Genomic DNA, 18,872 nt, shown 5'->3' on the forward strand with positions numbered 1-18,872 from the left:
ACATGTGGGATCGTTCATTGTGCCACAAGGGCTTCTCTCTAGATGCGGCATGTGGGCTAAGTAGCCCCACAGCATGTGGGATCCTAGCTACCTGACCAGGGACTGAACCCATGTCCCCTGCATTGGAAGGCAGATTCTTTACCACTGGGAAGTCCCAGCATCTATTAATTATAGGTCCAAACTAATTGTCAGCTATTTACCTCTCCCCTGTGATCCAGAGCCCATACTCTGAAACTATCTCTATCCAACTCTCATTATACCAAGTCAATATTTCTCCTCTGTCCTACATCAAACCACAGCCAGGTGCCAGACAACAAGGACGGCCCCACAGCCCAGAGCCCACAGGAATTATTCAAGCTAGCCAGTCCCAAACTGCTTACTCCGCTCTGCCTTGCCTTTCCTGTGGAAACCAGTAAGGGCTGTGGCCTGTGCTTTCCCCTTGCCTCCTGACTGCTCCTGGTACTGCCCCTTGGTGCTGCATGCCATGGCATACTCTCAGCCCCAGGAAATGTAAATAATGCAAATCTCTCAGTGACACTGGTCTCTAGTGCTGTCGCTCAGTCGCCTCCATAAATTAACATCCTATGAGTACAACAGACACTTGGTGCTGCGCTGCTTACATTTGCCCAAAATTCGCATGTTGGCATCCTAAGGCCCAGTGTGCTGATGTTAGGAGGTGGGCCTTTGAGGGTGATTAGGTCATGAGGGTGGACCCCCTCATGAATGGGATTAGTGCCATTATAAAAACGATGTGACCTGGGAGAGGGCGCTCACCAGATGCTGGCACCCTGATCTTAGACTTCGAGCCTCCAGAACTGTGAGAAACAAGTTTCTGTTGCCTATAAGCCACCCAGTTTGTGCTATTTTGTTATAGCAGCCAGAATGGACTAATACACGTGGCAATAAAACTTTTTTTAGTTTAAGTGAAAATTTATAACCAAGTTGCTACTAAAGTGACATTAATATGAAGAGTCTTAGGAATATTATTTCACTGACTTTTAAATTGTCCTGAAAGCTACCTCACTGAAATCAAGGAATCTATACAATACTGACATTTGGTTTTATTAGTTTTGTTTTGCTTTGTTTTCTTTGATTGATAATTTAGGATCTTAATCAAACAGGGTATTAGATTGGTACAAAAGTAATTGCAGTTTTTACACTGTTGAAATTTGTTGTTTGATATTGGAATATACTCTTAAATAAATGTGGTTGTGTTATACATCACCTTATTGCACATTTCTCACTTTTCTTTTTTTGCTAATGACTTATTACCTGCTGTTTATTTTATATTTGTTTTAGACTATGGAAATGATGTTAGACAAAAAGCAAATTTGAGTGATTCTCTAATTTGAGTTCAAAATGGGTTCTAAAGAACAGAGACAACTTGAAACATCAACAATGCATTTGGCCCAGGAACTAACAAACTTACAGTGCAGTGCAAAACTTCAAGAAGTTTTACAAAGGAGACGAGAACCACGAAGATGAGGAGCATGGGGGACAGCCACCAAAGTTGACAAAAAGGGTTATCACTGAAGCTGGTCCTCTTACAACTACACAAGTTTCCTAAGAACTCAACGTCAACCATTCTACAGCTATTCCTCATTTGAAGCAAACTGGAAAGGTGAAAAAGTAAGTGGGTGCCTCATGGGCTGACTGAAAATCAAAAAAACCTTTCTCTCTGAAGTGTTGTTGTCCTTTTTCTATACAACAAACTCTTTCTCGATCAAATTGTGATTTGGGACAAAAAGTGGATTTTATATGAGAACTGGCGACAACCAGCTAAGTGGTCAGACCGAGAAGAAACTCCAAAGAACTTCCCAAAGCAAATGTGCACCAAAAAAAAATCATGGTCTCTGGTGTTCTGCTGCTGGTCTGGCCACTACAGCTTTCTGAATCCCAGTGAAAGCATTTCATCTAAGAAGTATGCTCAGCAAATAGAAGAGATGCAAGTGCAGCACTGGCAGCCAGCACTGGTCAACAGAGAGGGCCCAATTTCCATGCACGGCAATGCCTGACTACACGTCGCACAGCCGATGCTTCAAAAGTTGAATCAACTGGGCCACAAGGTTGTATTTTATATTTACACCTGCCATATTCACCTGACTACCAACTGACTACCACTTCTTCAAGCATCTTGACAACTTCTTAAAGGGAAAACGCTTCCACAACCAGGAGGAGGAAGAAAATGCTTTCCAAGAGTTCATCAAATCCTGAAGTGTGGATTTCTATGCTACAGGAATAAAAAACCTTATTTCTCATTGGCAAGATGTGTTGATTGTAATGTTTCCTATTTTGATTAATAAAGATATGTTTGAGCCTAATTATAATGATTTAAAATTCACAGTCTGAAACCACAATTATTTTTGTACCAATCTAATAATTAGTGCTAACTATATCACAGATGAATCATAAAAGTTTATTCACAAGTGCAATTTATGTACAGTAATATTTCAATGAAATCTTATTAAAGTTTATGATACATCTATGTGGGAAATTAAGAATATATTAACTGCGATAGAGCTCTTTTTACTCGAGATTCCTAAGAAATTCCTGGATACCCTTGACCTGCTAACTTTCTGCATTTTCATCTAAGAAGAGCTGTCCTTAGCTAGTTCAATAACTTCCCAAGAATTTTGAATTGGTGAAAACAAAACAAAACCCTCCTTAACCAGTTTTTCTACAAAAAAAAAAAAAAAAAAAAACCCTCAAGAAATAATACTATCAGAATCACTGCAGATTTACAAACTTTCAGTGGCTACTAGTACAGAAATCAGGTATACATTCCAACACTATAACTATAATCCTATTACTTAAGAGATTATATGAAAACTGACTTTATGATATTCTTTGTAAAACAAAGAACTCAAGAAAATAGAATGTCATATAAAACAGCATACGCTTGTGTTTATTTTGGTTCAAATAAGGTTTAAATACACTCTCTGGTAAAAGTCACTCATATTATCTGTAAAGTCCAAAAGGTTTTACTACTGACCTTATGAAAAATCACAGGGTAAAAGATATTTACAGATAGGATAAGCTCTCCTTCTTCAATCATGTCTGCTGAATTTTCAGGCTTTTTCCCTACAGCATGTGACTCCTAAAGAAAGAAAACAATAAGAGACATTAAAATCAGACACTGTGACCCAGATCAGAGGCAGTGTAGAATAAGGGCTATAAGCAAGGGCTTGCATCAGCCCTGGATTTAGCTCCTAATTCTACTTCAAGAAAATTGTTTTAAAAACCTCGCTAAGCTTTAGTTTCATCATCTGTAAAAAAAAAAAAAAAAAAAGAAAATATTTATTTTACAGAATAGTTTCTGGGAATGTAAAACAAAGCACCTAATAAGATGCTTGGCACTAAGTGCGTAGCAACTGATGATAAAATAGGAGTACCACCTAACATTGGTATAATACTGACATTTACAGTCATTAACACTTTTATATAACTCCTTCCATATTATCACAGCTTCCCTTGTGGCTCAGACAATAAAGAATATGCCTGCTATGCAGGAGACCCAGGTTCGATCCCTGGGATGGGAAGATCCCTGAAGAAAGAAATGGCAACCCACTCCTATATTCTTGCCTAGAGAATTCCATGGACAGAGGAGCCTGGCAGGCTGCAATCCATGACGTCACAAACAGTTGGATACAACTGAGAAATTTCACTTCCATATTATCAAGAAAGTTATTTGACAGATGAAACTCAGTTTCACCAATTTACCCAGGGTAAATCAGACAGTTAGAATGCAAATATAGATATGTTTCACTCTAAAACCCTGTTTTTACTACAGTATCACATCTTTCAGTCAGTTCAGTTCAGTCGCTCAGTCATGTCCAACTCTTTGTGACCCCATGGACTGCACCATGCCAGGCCTCCCTGTCCATCACCAACTCCTGGAGTTTACACAAACTCATGTCTATTGAGCCGGTGATGCCATCCAGCCATCTCATCCTCTGTCGTCCCCTTCTCCTCCTGCCCTCAATCTTTCCCAGCATCAGGGTCTTTTCAAATGAGTCAGCTCTTCACATCAGGTGGCCAAAGGATTGGAGTTTCAGCTTCAAAATCAGTCCTTCCAATGAACACCCAGGACTGATCTCCTTTAGGATGGACTGGTTGGATCTCCTTGCAGTCCAAGGGACTCTCAAGAGTCTTCTCCAACACCACAGTTCAAAAGCATCAATTTTTCAGTGCTCAGCTTTCTTTATAATCCAACTCTCACATCCATACATGACTACTGGAAAAACCATAGCCTTGACTAGACGGACCTTTGTTGGCAAAGTAATGTCTCTGCTTTTTAATATGCTGTCTAGGTTGGTCATAACTTTCCTTCCAAGGAGTAAGCGTCTTTTAATTTCATGGCTGCAATCACTATCTGCAGTGATTTTGGAGCCCAGAAACATAAAGTCTGTCACTGTTTCCACTGTTTCCCCATCTACTTGCCAGGAAGTGATAGGACCGGATGCCATGATCTTAGTTTTCTGAATGTTGAGCTTTAAGCCAACTTTTTCACTCTCCCTTTTCACTTTCATTAAGAGGCTCTTTAGTTCTTCTTCACTTTCTGCCAAAAGGGTGGTGTCATCTGCATATCTGAGGTTATTAATATTGCTCCCGGCAATCTTGATTCCAGCTTGTGCTTCTTCCAGCCCAGCGTTTCTCATGATGTACTCTGCATATAAGTTAAATAAGCAGGGTGACAATATACATCCCTGATGCACTCCTTTTCCTATTTGGAACCAGTCTGTTGTTCCATGTCCAGTTCTAACTGTTGCTTCCTGACCTGCATACAGGTTTCTCAAGAGGCAAGCCAGGTGGTCTGGTATTCCCGTCTCTTTAAGAATTTTCCACAGTTTATTGTGATCCACACAGTCAAAGGCTTTGGCACAGTCAATAAAGCAGAAAGAGATGTTTTTCTGGAACTCTCTTGCTTTTTTCATGATCCAGCGGATGTTGGCAGTTTGATCTCTGGTTCGTCTGCCTTTTCTAAAACCAGCTTGAACGTCTGGAAGTTCATGGTTCACCTACTGCTGAAGCGTGGCTTGGAGAATTTTGAGCATTACTTTGCTAGCGTGAGATGAGTGCAATTGTGCAGTAGTTTGAGCATTCTTTGGCATTGGAATGAAAACTGACCTTTTCCAGTCCCGTGGCCACTGCTGAGTTTTCCAAATTTGCTACCACATTTAATCCATCACAACATCACACTTTCCTTTATATGTGCTTGGCCCACCAGGCTCCCCTGTCCATGGAGTTCTCAAGGCAAGCATACTGCAGTGGGTGGCCCATTCCCTTCTCCAGGGGATCTCTCCAACCCAGGGATCAAACGCCAGTCTACTGCATTGTAGGAAGATTCTTTACCATTTGAGCCCCAATAACTATAAAATAGAGGCCATCAGAGTAGACTGGTTAAGAAGGTGCAAAAGATGTTTTAAAAGTAGGTGGGAGTGATGTCATGCAAAATGGCACAGTAGGAAACAGAGGCACAGTAAGCTAAGTCCCTCCAGCAGAGCAACCATGAAGACAGAAAGAGATTGGAATTAACTACTTTGGCATGCTGGACTCTGATCAAACTCTTATATCAACCAGGTGAGTGCCCCAATGAAGAAAAACAGCTGCTGATGTTTCCTAGGTAAGCAGAGGGTATAAACCAACTACCAGGCCCCACTCTTAGCCCCATTGCAGATGTAGAGATAGCAGGCTGTGGTCCTGGAAAAAGTAGCTGACGCCATGATGAGCAATGTGGGATCATGTTCTCCAAAAAATAGGGGTAAGTATGCTGTGGTTGGTCTGGCAATGCTCTGAGGCCCTGGTGCAGAAGCTTGCCTTGGTTCTGGCCCTCTTGTTATGGAGTCCAAGCTTGCTCTGCTCACCCCATGACAAGCCAATGAATCTGAGAGATGAGGTGTTGAGGCAAGGAAAATGACTTTATTCAGAAAGCTAGCAGAGTGAGAAGATGGCAGGCTAGTGCCTCAAAATAACCATCTTATTGGGGTCTGATGCCAGGTTCTTTTATAGATCAGAGATGGGGCGAGGTGAGGAAGCAAAGAAAAAGGCCATTAATCTTGCAAACATCTCCTAAAATGGCAAGCCTCAATTGGGGGATGTATTCATTTCTTCCTTCCTGCGATCTACAGGAGGACAGGGTTCTGAAAAAAAAGGCACTTTTAACAGTCAGGTTGAGGGACAGGGTCCTTTTAAGCATCCATTACACATGATTATAATAACAAAAGCAATGAAAAGCAAGTCAAAGAAACAGTTTCAACATGGAGTCAGAATTGGCTGCTTCTCTGCAATGCTCTTACCACAAGTGGCTTCCCCCAGCAGCATCAACTGGAAAATTTAAAGACAAAGGACCCTTTGTGGAGTCATACATTTAAGGAAATCTTGATCAGGTCACTGGTTGACTAGAGATAATGAATCAGAAACATCAGCAACCATATGGGTAGACCTTGAACTACTGTGGGTTCAGCTCCAGACCACCACAAAAACAAGTATCTCAATAAAGTAAGTCATATGAATTTTTTGGTTTCCCAATGCACCTAAGTTATATTTACACTATGCTGTAGTTTATTTAGTGTGTAATAACAGCATCATGTCCCAAAAAACAATGTACAGCCTGGAACCATAATTAAAAACATTTTATTGATAAAAAACGCTATCTTCTTTGCCTTCAATGAGCTGTAGTCGTAATGTTAATGATCAGAGATCACCACAATAAGTATGATAATAATGAAGTAGTTTGAAATATTGTGAGAATAATCAAAATGTGACAGAGACATCAAGGGAGCAAATGCTGTTGGAAAGATGGTGCCAAATAGACTTACTCAATGCAGGGTTGCCACAAACCTTCATAATTTAAAAAAAAAACCACCACCACCACACTACCTGCGAAGCATAATAAAGTGCAGTAAAATGAGATATGCTTGTACACAACAAGGACTACACACTGGAAAAATAGTTTGGAAAATTCAAAACAGCTCTAGCCCTCAACAAGGAAAAAAACACACTCAGAATGTCCAGTTCTCAACAAAAACTTATAAAACACACAAAGAAACAGGAAAATATGCCCCATTCACAAGAAAAAAAGAAGTTGACAGAAACTACCACTGAGGAACTCCAAACATTGAGACAGAACACTGAACATTTCCATGTGGAAATTAAACAATACACTCTTAAAGGACCAATAGGTCAAAAAAGAAACCACAAGGGAAATAACAAAATACTTTGAGACAAATAGAAACAAAAACACAACATTAGAAACTTATAAGATGCAGCAAAAGCAGTAGAAAGAGGAAAACTTTTAGCTCTAAACATCTACACTGGAAAAGAACAATCCCAAACCAATAACCCAAGTGCATACCCTGCTACTGCTGCTGCTGCTAAGTCACATCAGTCGTGTCCGACTCTGTGCAACCCCAGAGATGGCAGCCCACCAGGCTCCCCCGTTCCTGGGATTCTCCAGGCAAGAACACTGGAGTGGGTTGCCATTTCCTTCTCCAATGCATGAAAGTGAAAAGTGAAAGTGAAGTCACTTAGTCATGCCGACTCTTAGCGACCCCATGGTCTGCAGCCCACCAGGCTCCTCAGTCCATGGAATTTTCCAGGCAAGAGTACTGGAGTGGGGTGCCATTGCCTTCTCTGAGTGCATACCCTAAGGAACCAGAAAAAGAAAATTTAACCCAAAGCTAGCTGCTGCTGCTGCTGCGAGGCTTCAGTTGTGTCCAACTCTGTGCGACCCCAGGGACTGCAGCCCACCAGGCTCTCCCGTCCCTGGGATTCTCCAGGCAAGAGTACTGGAGTGGGTTGCCATTGCCTTCTCCATCCAACACTAGCAGAAGGAAAGAAATAATCAAAACTGACTCAAGAAAAAATATTAAGTATGAATAGAACTGTAACAAGTAAGAAAACTGAATCAAAAATTAAAAACCTCCTAACAAAGAAAAGCCCAGGACTAGATGGCTTCATGTGAATTTATCAATCCTTCCTAAAGTCCTCCAAAAAATCTGAAAAGGAGAAAATACTTCCTAACTTATTCTATGAGATCAGCACACTCTGATACCCAAGTCAGACAAAGACACTGTGAGAAAACTACAGGTCAATATCCTTTATGAATATAAAGATAAAACTTAACAAAATACTAGCAAATTAAGTTCAGCAGCATATAAAAGGGACTGCATGTCACAAAGCCAAGGGGGACTCATTCTGAGGATGCAAGGGTATTTCAACATAACAAATCACCAAACAGAATGATGGGAAAAAAAGCATTATCCCAACTGATGCAAAAAAAAAAAAAAATTTCTACAAAAGTCAATACCCTTTCTGATAAAAACATTAAATAAAATAGGAACTGAAGGGAACTTACTCAACATGATAAAGGCCATATATGAAAAACCCACAGCTAAACTAATAAAATGGTTAAAATGTTAAATTTCATGTTATGTAAATTCCTCGGTATTCATCTTAAGTCATTCTGAGGGTTTTACCTAAGAAACAATGGATTAGAAAAGAATGGGTGGCGCAGTGGTAAAGAACCCGCCTGCCAGCGCAGGAGATGTAAGACACATGGGTTCAGTTCCTGGGTTGGGAAGATCCCCTGGAAAAGGAAATGGCAACCCACTCCAGTATTCTTGCCTGGAAAATTCAATGGACAGAGGAGTCTGGTGGGCCACAGTCCACAGGGTTGCAAAGAGTCAGACACCACTGAGCACACACTACAGACCAAAACTAGGAGCAGAACAAAAACATCAGAAATAGGGTGGTGAAAGGCATGAAATCAGCCTAATAGACAGCAAGACCAAAGTAAAGACACAAATAAAGGCCGAGCATTGAGAGGAAAATGTGCCATCATGTGAACTTTCTTTTTTCTGCCTGTGCTGCACGACTTGCAGGATCTCAGTTTGCCAACAGGGGAGCAAACCCACACCCCAGGTAGTGAATGCGTGGGGTCCTAACTACTGGACTATCACGGAATTCCCCATCACCTGAATTTTATGCGTCTTTTTCTCCTACTAGTCCCAGTGAAGGTTCTCTCATTTGTTTCCAGCTAAGCATATCCAATGTAAACTACCATACAGTTATGGGTAACAGCCAAGAAAGAGATTTTGTTTCATGGGAAAAGGTGGAAAAGAAAGGACATTTACCATCTCGTAAGCAAATGTTTCTTGTCTGCAGGCTCGATCTATCCTTAAGGTTTCTTCCCGGTGTTTCAGAAGCCTCTTTCTAACCCTGTTACAAGAAAAATCAGACTTCAATATTTTGCAGGGCTTCAAAAATATCTTTACTATTTAGCTTTTTATTCTGAACTAATTTTAGACTTAAAGAAAGGCTGCAAAAATATTACAGAGTTCCCTCATATCTCTTACCCAGTTTTCCCTGTTAACATCTTACCTGTTCAGAGATTATCGAGACCAGGAAATTAACATTAATACAGTATTATTAACTATAAAACTTTTTCAAATTTCACCAATTATTTAGTGCTTCTTTTATCTGTCTCAGGATCCTATGCAAACACTTTTTTATTTCTCCTTTCCCCTCCAGTCTTTTAAAGTTCCTCAGTCTGTCTTTCATCATCTTGACACTTTGAAAAAACCCTAATCAGTGATTTTGTAGAATGTCCTTAATTGCTGTTTCCTCGTAATTGGAGTAAGCTTATATTCTTTGGGCAAGAATACCATAAGATCATGTCCTCACTATATCATCATGAGGTTAACAATGTCATTCATAATATTAATATCTTATTCCTGGAGATACTTAGCTTGTTTAAGTTCCTATCTGCCAGGTTCCCACACTAGAAAGATATTTTCTTTTCCTTTGTACCTGGTAAGTGTTTGGGGGGTGGAGGGGGAAATACTTTCAGACTATGCAAATCTTGTTTCTCTTGAAACTTTCATCCAGTAATTTATCATTCACTAGTAGATTTCGTCTGCAACATGTATTACTGTGGTTTATGCCTAACACTGATCCTCTATGTTCTCCTTTAACATTCATTTATTGGTATTATGAATATTACCTCTTTCTTCCCATTTATTTATTTGGTTATTTGTATTAGTACGAATTCATAAACATTTACCTTATTCTACAGGTTAAAATCTGTATTGTTATTAGTATTGTTATTCGGTTGTTCAAATTATTCTAGCTTTGGCCATTAGAAGCTCCTGTTCTATCAACAAGTTCTCAAAATTTTTGTTTTTCCTATTTAACCATTTCCTTATTTTATGGTGTCATGGCTCACCTTTGAGCCTTTTCATGTCTCAGCCCTAAATCAGCCACTCCTGCTAGGAGACCTAGCTCCTTCACTGGAAAGGCTTAGAGACTTGTATCTGAGCATGAGGCATTCTCACTGTCCCTGCAGTCACTGCTTCCAGGCCTCTCAGCAGAGTAGGAAACATAATGTGTGTGTGTTCAGTCGAGTCTGACTCTTTGTGACCCCGTGGACTGCAGTCTGCCAGGCTCTTCTGTCCATGAGATTTTTCAGGCAAGAATACTGGAGTGGGTTGCCATTTCCTCCTCCACAGAATCTTCCTGACCCAGGGATTGAACCCACATCTCTTGCACTGGCAGGTGGATTCTTTACGACTGACCCACCAGGGAAGCCTCAAAGGAAAAATACACTAAACCACACATGTACACACAGCTGTGTTTCTATATTTTTCTGTTATGTATTTTTAAATCCATGGTTTAAAGTAATACTTCTAATCCCAAGAATCACAGGATTCATTTTAGCCTTCAACCTTTCCTTGTTTACAATTTTTCTCCACAAGTGAGAAACGCAGCTCCCTGTATCTAAATCTATTTGCTTAAGTGTTTGGTTCTTTAAAATACATGGTTTCAGAACTGCTAACCTGCTAACACCCCTGTGAAAACCACAAATCATGAACAGTTCTTCTTGTCTTCAGCCTTACAACACTGAATCAAAGTATGCTTTTGTACAGAATCAGATTAGATCTTTCTTCCTAATTCTCTTCAGTGTTGTTATGCTATTTACTTGTAACACAATTAGACTAACTACTTCAGTCTCCCCCAACATCCTGGCTGGTTTTAATTGTCTGATTACTTTTGAGGTGTGTACAAGATATGTGAACCACTACTATGGTTCTAAGAGAGTTATAAAAGAGTTATAAAAAGTATATTTAGAGAAGTGTCATTCCTTCTTTGTCTGGACCACTAACCTGTACCTGTTCCCTCCTTTCTTTCCAACCCTCTCCTATCTACCCACTGTGGGCCACAAACCTCTGCAGTTCTGATTTATCCTCTACTTTGTTTTGTTCAAATACATAGATACCTACAAATTTTCTTAGATTACTTTTTCTATCAGTCTGAGTTCAATTAGGAGAAAAAAATTAAACAGTAACTAAGTGAAAGTGAAAGTCACTCAGTTGTGTCCGACTCTTTTCAATCCCATGGACTAAAAAGTCCATGGAATTCTCCAGGTCAGAATACTGGAGTGGGTAGCCGTTCCCTTCTGCAGGGGATCTCCCCAACCCAGGGATCAAACCCAGGTCTCCAGCACTGTGGGCGGATTCTTTGCCATCTGAACCACCAGGGAAGCCCAAACAGTAACCAGACAAAGCTTAATCTAATGAATTATTAACTTAGGACTGGAGGGATGAGGGAATGGCAAGTAAGAAGTAGGGAAATCTGGAGAATACAGGAATAGCAGACGCAAGGCGTATCCTCCCTTGTGCTAAGAAAAACCCAAAGGCAGCTCCCTTTTCTTCCTCCAGGACTCAGATCCAGACCTTGTAGGAGAGGGAATGGCTGTGACTTGCTGAATGTCAGAGAAGTTGCTAGGGTACATCAGTGAAAACTGCTGGAAATCTGCCCACAAGGGTGCCAGGAAAAGCTTTTATAGGGAGGTTTCAAGTGGAGTGGAGTGGCGGAGAAAGCAGCTGTGTTACTGACTGCCTGGTAACACAGGAGCTGGGTGCTTGGGAAGCGCAGCAGGTCCTTGCTAAACACTGGACCAAGAAGCAAAACTCTGTCCTCACTAAAGTTTAGCCTGTGCCCTTTACTGACAAAACTTACTTAATACTGTGCCAGCTGGGAAAGGAAAAATATTTAAAGAGCTGAGACTCATTTTTACAGAGCAGGCAAAAAGGGAACATTTTTAGATGAGAGCCAATAAATTGATACTCAGTAATATTTCTTACATAAAGGGGAGCATATGCTTTTGGGCTTTGCTTTTTTGTCACAAATCAGTATTGCCTAGAAATCTATTGGTTCATCCTTCCTCATCTTTTAGCACAGCTGTACCATACTCCACTTGTGGATGTCCAATGTAATTCCTTCGACATTCTCCTACATATGTGTATTTAGGATATTTCAAATATTTGCAGTTACAAACAATGCTGTAACGAATAACCTTGTGCATAATATACTTTCATATTGTTGGAGGTGTATCTTCAGCAGAGAATGCTAGAAGCTGGACTGCTGAGTCAAAAGTTAAGTACCTGGGTAATTTTGTGTTGGGCATTACCAGATTTCCCTAGAGGAGCGTTGTTATCAGTTTACGTTTCCATCAGGAATGTATAAAAATGCTGCTTCCCCTCAGCCTCCTCAAAAGAATGTATATTTTAAAATTTGTGCCAGTCTAATAGGAGAAAGGGCTTCCTTCGTGGCTCAGTAATAAAGAACGGACCTGTCAATGCAGACCTGGCTTGGGATGATCCCCTGGAATAGGAAATGGCAACCCACTTCAGTATTCTTGCCTGGACAATCTCATGGACAGAAGAGCCTGGTGGGCTATAGTCCATGGGGTCGCAAAGAGTCATACACAACTTAGCAAACAACAACAATAAGAGAAAAAAGGTCATTTTAACTTTCATTTCTCTAATAATGAATATGCATGAACATTTTTTCAGTTTGTGAATCATTTTGATCCTTTTGTATGTGTGAATTATTGATTTGTATCTTTTTCCCATTTTCCCTTTGGGTTTTTGGTATTTGTCCCTTAACTTTTAAGGGCTTATGTATCAGGGCTATTTTCTCCAAGTTTGGCAGCGTTTGACTTTATGGTGCTTTTTTTTCTCATGCAAAAATTTACATGTTTATGTAGTCAATTTTATCAATCTTTCCCTTTTATTATCTCTGGGTTTAAATCACAGTTAGAAAGCCTTTCACTACACCAAGGTAGGTATGTTTCATTCTCTACATTTTGATCCCAATCCCTTTGGAGTTTATTCTTGTGTACAGTGTCATACTAAACTCCCATATGCATTTGAATCTAACTGGACTTTCTCCTTTATTCTAAATGTCTATTTGTCTACTCATGAGTTAGTAACGATTCTAATTATAAAGACTTTGTAGTATATTTTAATATGTAGCAAAATTACTAGGAAGTCACAATTTTCTTCCCACCACCCAATTTTTCCTAGTTATTCTTGCAAATGTTCCATATGAAATTTATTATCAACTGTCTTAACTCCATGAAGGAACCAATACTTTAGGTATTTTTATTGGGATTGTCCTTAATCTGTACATTAACTTAGAAAGAACTGACCACAGCTTAAAGCTGAGTATTTCTCTCAAAGAACAGAGGATATCTTTCAATTTTTTTCAAGATTTCTTCTGAGTCTTTCAGGAAGGTTTACAATTTTTGTTTACCTCAGCTTTACACATTTCTTGTTAAATTTATTCTTAAGTGTTTAATTTTTCTGACTATTGTAAATAGGAATTTTCTCCACCATTATATCCTCTAGTTGTTTATTGTTTATATGAAGGCTACTGTTTTTTATATATCAATTTTGTATCCTACCCTAACACTAAATTCTTTTGTTTTTGGTCTGTTTTAGCACTTATTTCTTTTCCAGGTAATACGATTTTATCATTCACAAATAGAGCTAATTTTTCTTCTTCATCTACTCTTATGTTTCTAATTGATTTCTTTTGTCAAACTGCATGGCTAATCCAATAGTACAAGGCTGCAAAGTAAGTGGAGATACTAGGCATGCTTGCCTTACTCCAGATCTTAGTAAGAATATCTGTACTGCTTTAATGCTTCTCTATTAAATAAGATACTAACTTTACAACTAAGGCATACATATTTTACCATGTTGGAACAGTAGCCCCGTTAGAACAGTTCCATGTTGGAATGGCCCATTTTTTTAGTAAATTTTAGCTTTATTTTGTTGTAATCAGAGTGTTGTTTATATTTCTACTCTATGTATGGTACTGATTTTTCCTTTGTGACCTAATATAGAGCCAATTTTTCTGAATATGCCAGGTAGTCTCTAACACAGCTTATAAATTTTATGTATATATTATATATATAGATATATATCCATATCCATAAGACATATCCTACTGATTAGAGCTCTCAGTTGATCTGTCTTGTGCTTAGATTAGTATATTAAGGTGCCCTATTGTTAATGCATTTCTAGCTAATTTCTTATATCCCCTATAGTTTGTTTTATAAAGCTTATATCCCCTATGGTTGTTTTATATTATTTGGTGTATATATAAGTATTTTCTCTTAACTGTGGTTTGTGGTTTTTAGCATTAAAATGTGTCCTTTGTCAGGTGTAATGTTTTGAGGCTTGAACTTTATTATTCTGATATCAAGACTATTGTGTGCATGTGCTAAGTTGCTATAGTCATGTCTGACTCTGTGGGACCCTACGGACTGCAGCCCGCCAGGCTCCTCTGTCCATGGGATTCTCCAGGCAAGAATAGTGGAGTGGGTTGCCATGCCCTTCTCCAGGGGATCTTCCCAACCCAGGAATTGAACACACATCCCTACATCTCCTGCATTAGCAGGCAGTTTCTTTACCGCTGAAGCCACCTGGGAAGTCCATCAAAACCATTAATTACATCTGCTCAATTTCTTTCCATTCATCTGATATACATTTGTCCCACCATTTATTTTTAGTCTCTCTGGATTACTTTATTTTAGATGTGTTTATTGTCTCTTCAAGGTTTTTGTTTTGTAAGCCTAAACTACTTTCATAAGGCTGTAGAAAAACTGATGCCTATGGCCTCAATTCTATTACATTTCCTAATTATACATATTTTGTTATATTAGCTGTTTTTTTTCATTATGAGATGTGTCTTTTTGCTTGTTTTTTCATTATGAGATGTGTCTTTTTGCTTGTCTGTTTTTTAGAAATTGGGAAGAAAGGCCTGGTATTTGCATTTTTGTTATAGAGTTGATAATTCTGGGTTAATTTTCCTAGGTAAGCAGTGAGACCTTTTAATTTGTAGATTTGGGTTTTCTTCCCAATTCTGGAAATTTTTCTTAGATTATATTTTTAAATATTCTATTTACAAGCTATTGAATTAAAAACAATGTTGCTTAACCTTCTGGGGTGACAAGTCTCAGTAGCACCCATATAGTAACAACTCTCTTATTCCTAGGAATTAAAATCTCTTTAAGTAGTAATAAAAATTTCAAAAATGCTGAAGATAAGTTATTCAGCTTGCTACAGATCAGGGAGAGCAGCAGTCTATCAACTGCCTTTTTCCTCTTAACATACATAAAAAGGAGTCCAGTAGCTCCTTCGGGGAAAATAAGTGCTAGAAATGTATTTTATGCCATAATCAAGGGCTCATGTACTTAGGTGCTGTTTTTCCTTTTATGTATTTAATTTATTGGTAGGGAGAAGAAAGGAAGGTTTAGGGGGGAAGAGAAAGCACAGATACAGATTTTTGGCTTTTTGAGTAAGTCTGATTTACTTATGGTACTGTTTAGATTAATATTAGTCCTATTTTAAATATGTTTTAAAGTACATCAAAATAATCCCAGCTAAGAAATGCTGCACTAACTCCTTTTGCATTAGATTATACATATGCTGCTGCTAAGTCATGTCAGTCATGTCCGACTGTGCGACCCCATAGATGGCAGCCCACCAGGCTCCCAGAATCCCTGGGATTCTCCAGGCAACAATACTGGAGTGGGTTGCCATTTTCTTCTCCAGTGCATGAAAGTGAAAAGTGAAAGTGAAGTCGCTCAGTTGAATCCAACTCTTCACTACCCCATGGACTGTAGCCTACCAGGCTCCTCCGTCCATGGGATTTCCCAGGCAAGAGTACTGGAGTGGGTTGCCACTGCCTTCTCCTGATTATACATATAATTCTACTCAAATTTTCCATGGAAGGGACCAGAAGACAACCAAGGTGATTCAGTTGACTCTAGTAACAGAAAATAGCCAGGGGAAGCACTGTGTGAAGTAGTCTGAAAATTACCATTTCATATAGCTTAATAAAGTCATTATAAGCCAATGAGCATGTCATTATAGCAAAAAAAAGCCTACTTTATAATTACCATCGACTTTCTTTAGTCAATCTCAGAAAAAAATCACTTCCTTAGGTTCATACAAGTTTCATTTATCCCACTCATTCTACAAATATCTACTGACTCCCTATTATATGCCAAAATTCTAGGTATGAGGGACATGGCAGTGCATGTGACAGACACTATTTATGGACCTTTTAAGTCTAGAAGACAGAAAATTAAATAAGTGTGATGAATATTTCGATAGAGAAGAATTGGGGACCACATGAACATAATAGGGAAGCTAGATAGAGTCCACAGTCCTTCAGCTAACACTTGAAAAATGAGTAGAAGTCAGCAAGACCCGGGGATAAGGAATTTTGAGTGTTCTAGGCAAAGATCTAGGACAAGAGAGCACATTCTAGGAACAGAAAAAGTGTAACATGGCTGGAGCGCATAGGGCTGAAAAGGTCAGCAAGATCCCTTCTATAGAGGCCTCTGTGATCCATTTAAGAACAAAGGTTTTAAAAAAGAGAGTGACACAATCAGATATGCATTATACAAAAAAAAAAAAAAAAATCCAACTAATCAATCAACAACAGTTCAAAGGCACTAACTGGAGCAAAGCAGTACAATAGGCTTAAGGGCAATTCAAAGATGAAGGAGCTGGACTCTGAATGAGTCTTCAAATACTTAGGAATGTTAGAAGTGCTCTAGACATTACAAGAGCATCTACTCCCTAAGGGAGACACATGGGTTGCAGAGATGTGGAAAGGCATCTTAAGGACTCAAAGAAAGAGTAGGGTTCTGCTGGGAGAGGGACCATGTGCATCCTGAGCCACTGAAAGAGAAAATGGTTGAAAATGTATCAAGAAAGGCAGATATGGGCTATGTGGAAGGTTTCAAATGAGGAATCTGAGTGAGGAATCTGTAATTCTTCCATAGAGGGGAGGCTGAGCCATTGACAATTTCTCAGCAAATGAGCACACTTAGGTGATAACATGATGGGTAAGTCAGAAGAAAAGACAGGACCCAGGAAAGACAGGAACCTTTTACAGTGCTCCAAGTGTTGCTAATGTAAATATCAGCAACAGGCATAAAAGAAACTGATTTGGCAATTACAAAAAAAAAAACAAAAACAAGATAGAGTCAAATCGCCTGCGTAAATTTTTGAGGGTGACAACAGAAAGGATAGGATAAAGGATGACAACATCGCTAAGATGGTGTGAAGTAGGCAGGTTACAAACTGAAAATTACAAATTTCACTATTACATGCAGCTTCCCTGTAACAGTATCATCATAGAGCAGCGTTTCTCAAGATACGGCTGGCAGACCACAACTGACCTCTGAGCCATCTGTTATCCAATTAGTATAATGAGAGGAAGCATTTAGAAATGATCACACTTATATGACAGTAATCTTACAGTTGAATTTAGTAATAAAAATTCTGGAGTTGTCCCGTGCTTATCTTTTAACTTCATTTTTCTAGTAATTCATTTTTATCCTATTTTACAAATGTATAGATCTGACAGAAAATTTCAAAAAAACTTAGTCCTTTTACCACACCATCAGAGTATTTAGCTTGCACCCAAAAATCTAAGCAGATTAACTGTACTTTTGTGAACATTTAAAAATAAACACAAATTTGAATATAGAGTAGATATTAGAGGGAATGCATCAACTGTTAATTTTCTTAGGTATAATAATACTTCTCTGATTTAGTAGGAGAATGATACTTTTAGGAGTTAACACTGATGTATTTAGCTATGAATCAGATCTGCAACTTACCGTAACAGTTTAGCAATAGAAAAAGACACACAGCAGCTACCTCAGTTACATACAGCTAAATCAAATAGGGCCAAATGTCAACAGCGGTTGACATTTGGGGGTGGAGGGTGGGGGTGGGGAAGAGGGTCGCAAGGAGTAGATCAAGACTGAGCGACTAAGCACACACATGATAACAATACCATACTGTCAACTTCTGAATAATATAATGTTGAAAAAAATATTTAAATAAGTATCTTGTAATAAAAGTTAAGTCCTCCATACCCCAAAGTCACCAGGTCAGTATTTTCTGGGATGACTTCTGGATCCTCCCCTTCTTCAAGGCACCTCAGTTTATCAAGACTAAAACAAAAACAAACAAAAAAAAGCAATCACGCAACCATTTGGGTTGTGTCCCAAATACATCACTGAATAATCCGAGAGCGAGAATTAAAGGCGAATTCTGCGCCGATACTCTATTAATAAAAAGGATACATGGCTGACTGAAGTCGGCCAATATTGTTTAATGGAGAAAGAGATCGTTACTGATTTTTATATTTTCATCCAAAATAAGACACTTTGAAGAAAATCTTAGTAATGGCATACTCAAAAGATCCCCAAAAGAGACCACAGGCAATCTAGGTTTTAACACTGTTGTGGTTAAATCTCCTTCCAGTCTCATCATTACTAAGGTTCCTCCGTCGTCAAAGTGTCTGTCAATGACAGATACACGTCGCAGCTACTCTGACTACTTTCCTATATTAATAAGCACTATAAAAACTAATGAATAGAAAAATTAATCTTTGATGCAGCTGCCTCGTCCCTTCCCTCCAACTAGAAGAAATCGTGCATTCCCCTCGCTGGACTTCTCCCGTTGTTCCGGGAAAGCTTTGATAGGGCGGCCCTT

At 39.0% G+C, this 18,872-nt stretch overlaps 1 protein-coding gene across 1 annotated transcript in view; it reads right to left on the reverse strand.

Annotated features, from left to right (window-relative positions):
- Positions 1 to 18,872, reverse strand: part of SNAPC3 (small nuclear RNA activating complex polypeptide 3) — a 38,245-nt gene that overhangs the window by 18,875 nt on the left and 498 nt on the right. Inside the window, exons 2-4 of the mRNA XM_055578027.1 lie at positions 18,251 to 18,328; positions 9,135 to 9,219; positions 2,993 to 3,097 (exon numbers count right to left, since the gene is read on the reverse strand). Of these exons, the coding sequence (XP_055434002.1) occupies positions 2,993 to 3,097; positions 9,135 to 9,219; positions 18,251 to 18,328 (268 nt within the window). The remainder of the gene's footprint in view (positions 1 to 2,992; positions 3,098 to 9,134; positions 9,220 to 18,250; positions 18,329 to 18,872) is intronic.

Source organism: Bubalus kerabau, chromosome 4 (assembly GCF_029407905.1).
Source record: "Bubalus kerabau isolate K-KA32 ecotype Philippines breed swamp buffalo chromosome 4, PCC_UOA_SB_1v2, whole genome shotgun sequence".
NCBI classification, from domain to species: Eukaryota; Metazoa; Chordata; class Mammalia; order Artiodactyla; family Bovidae; genus Bubalus; species Bubalus kerabau.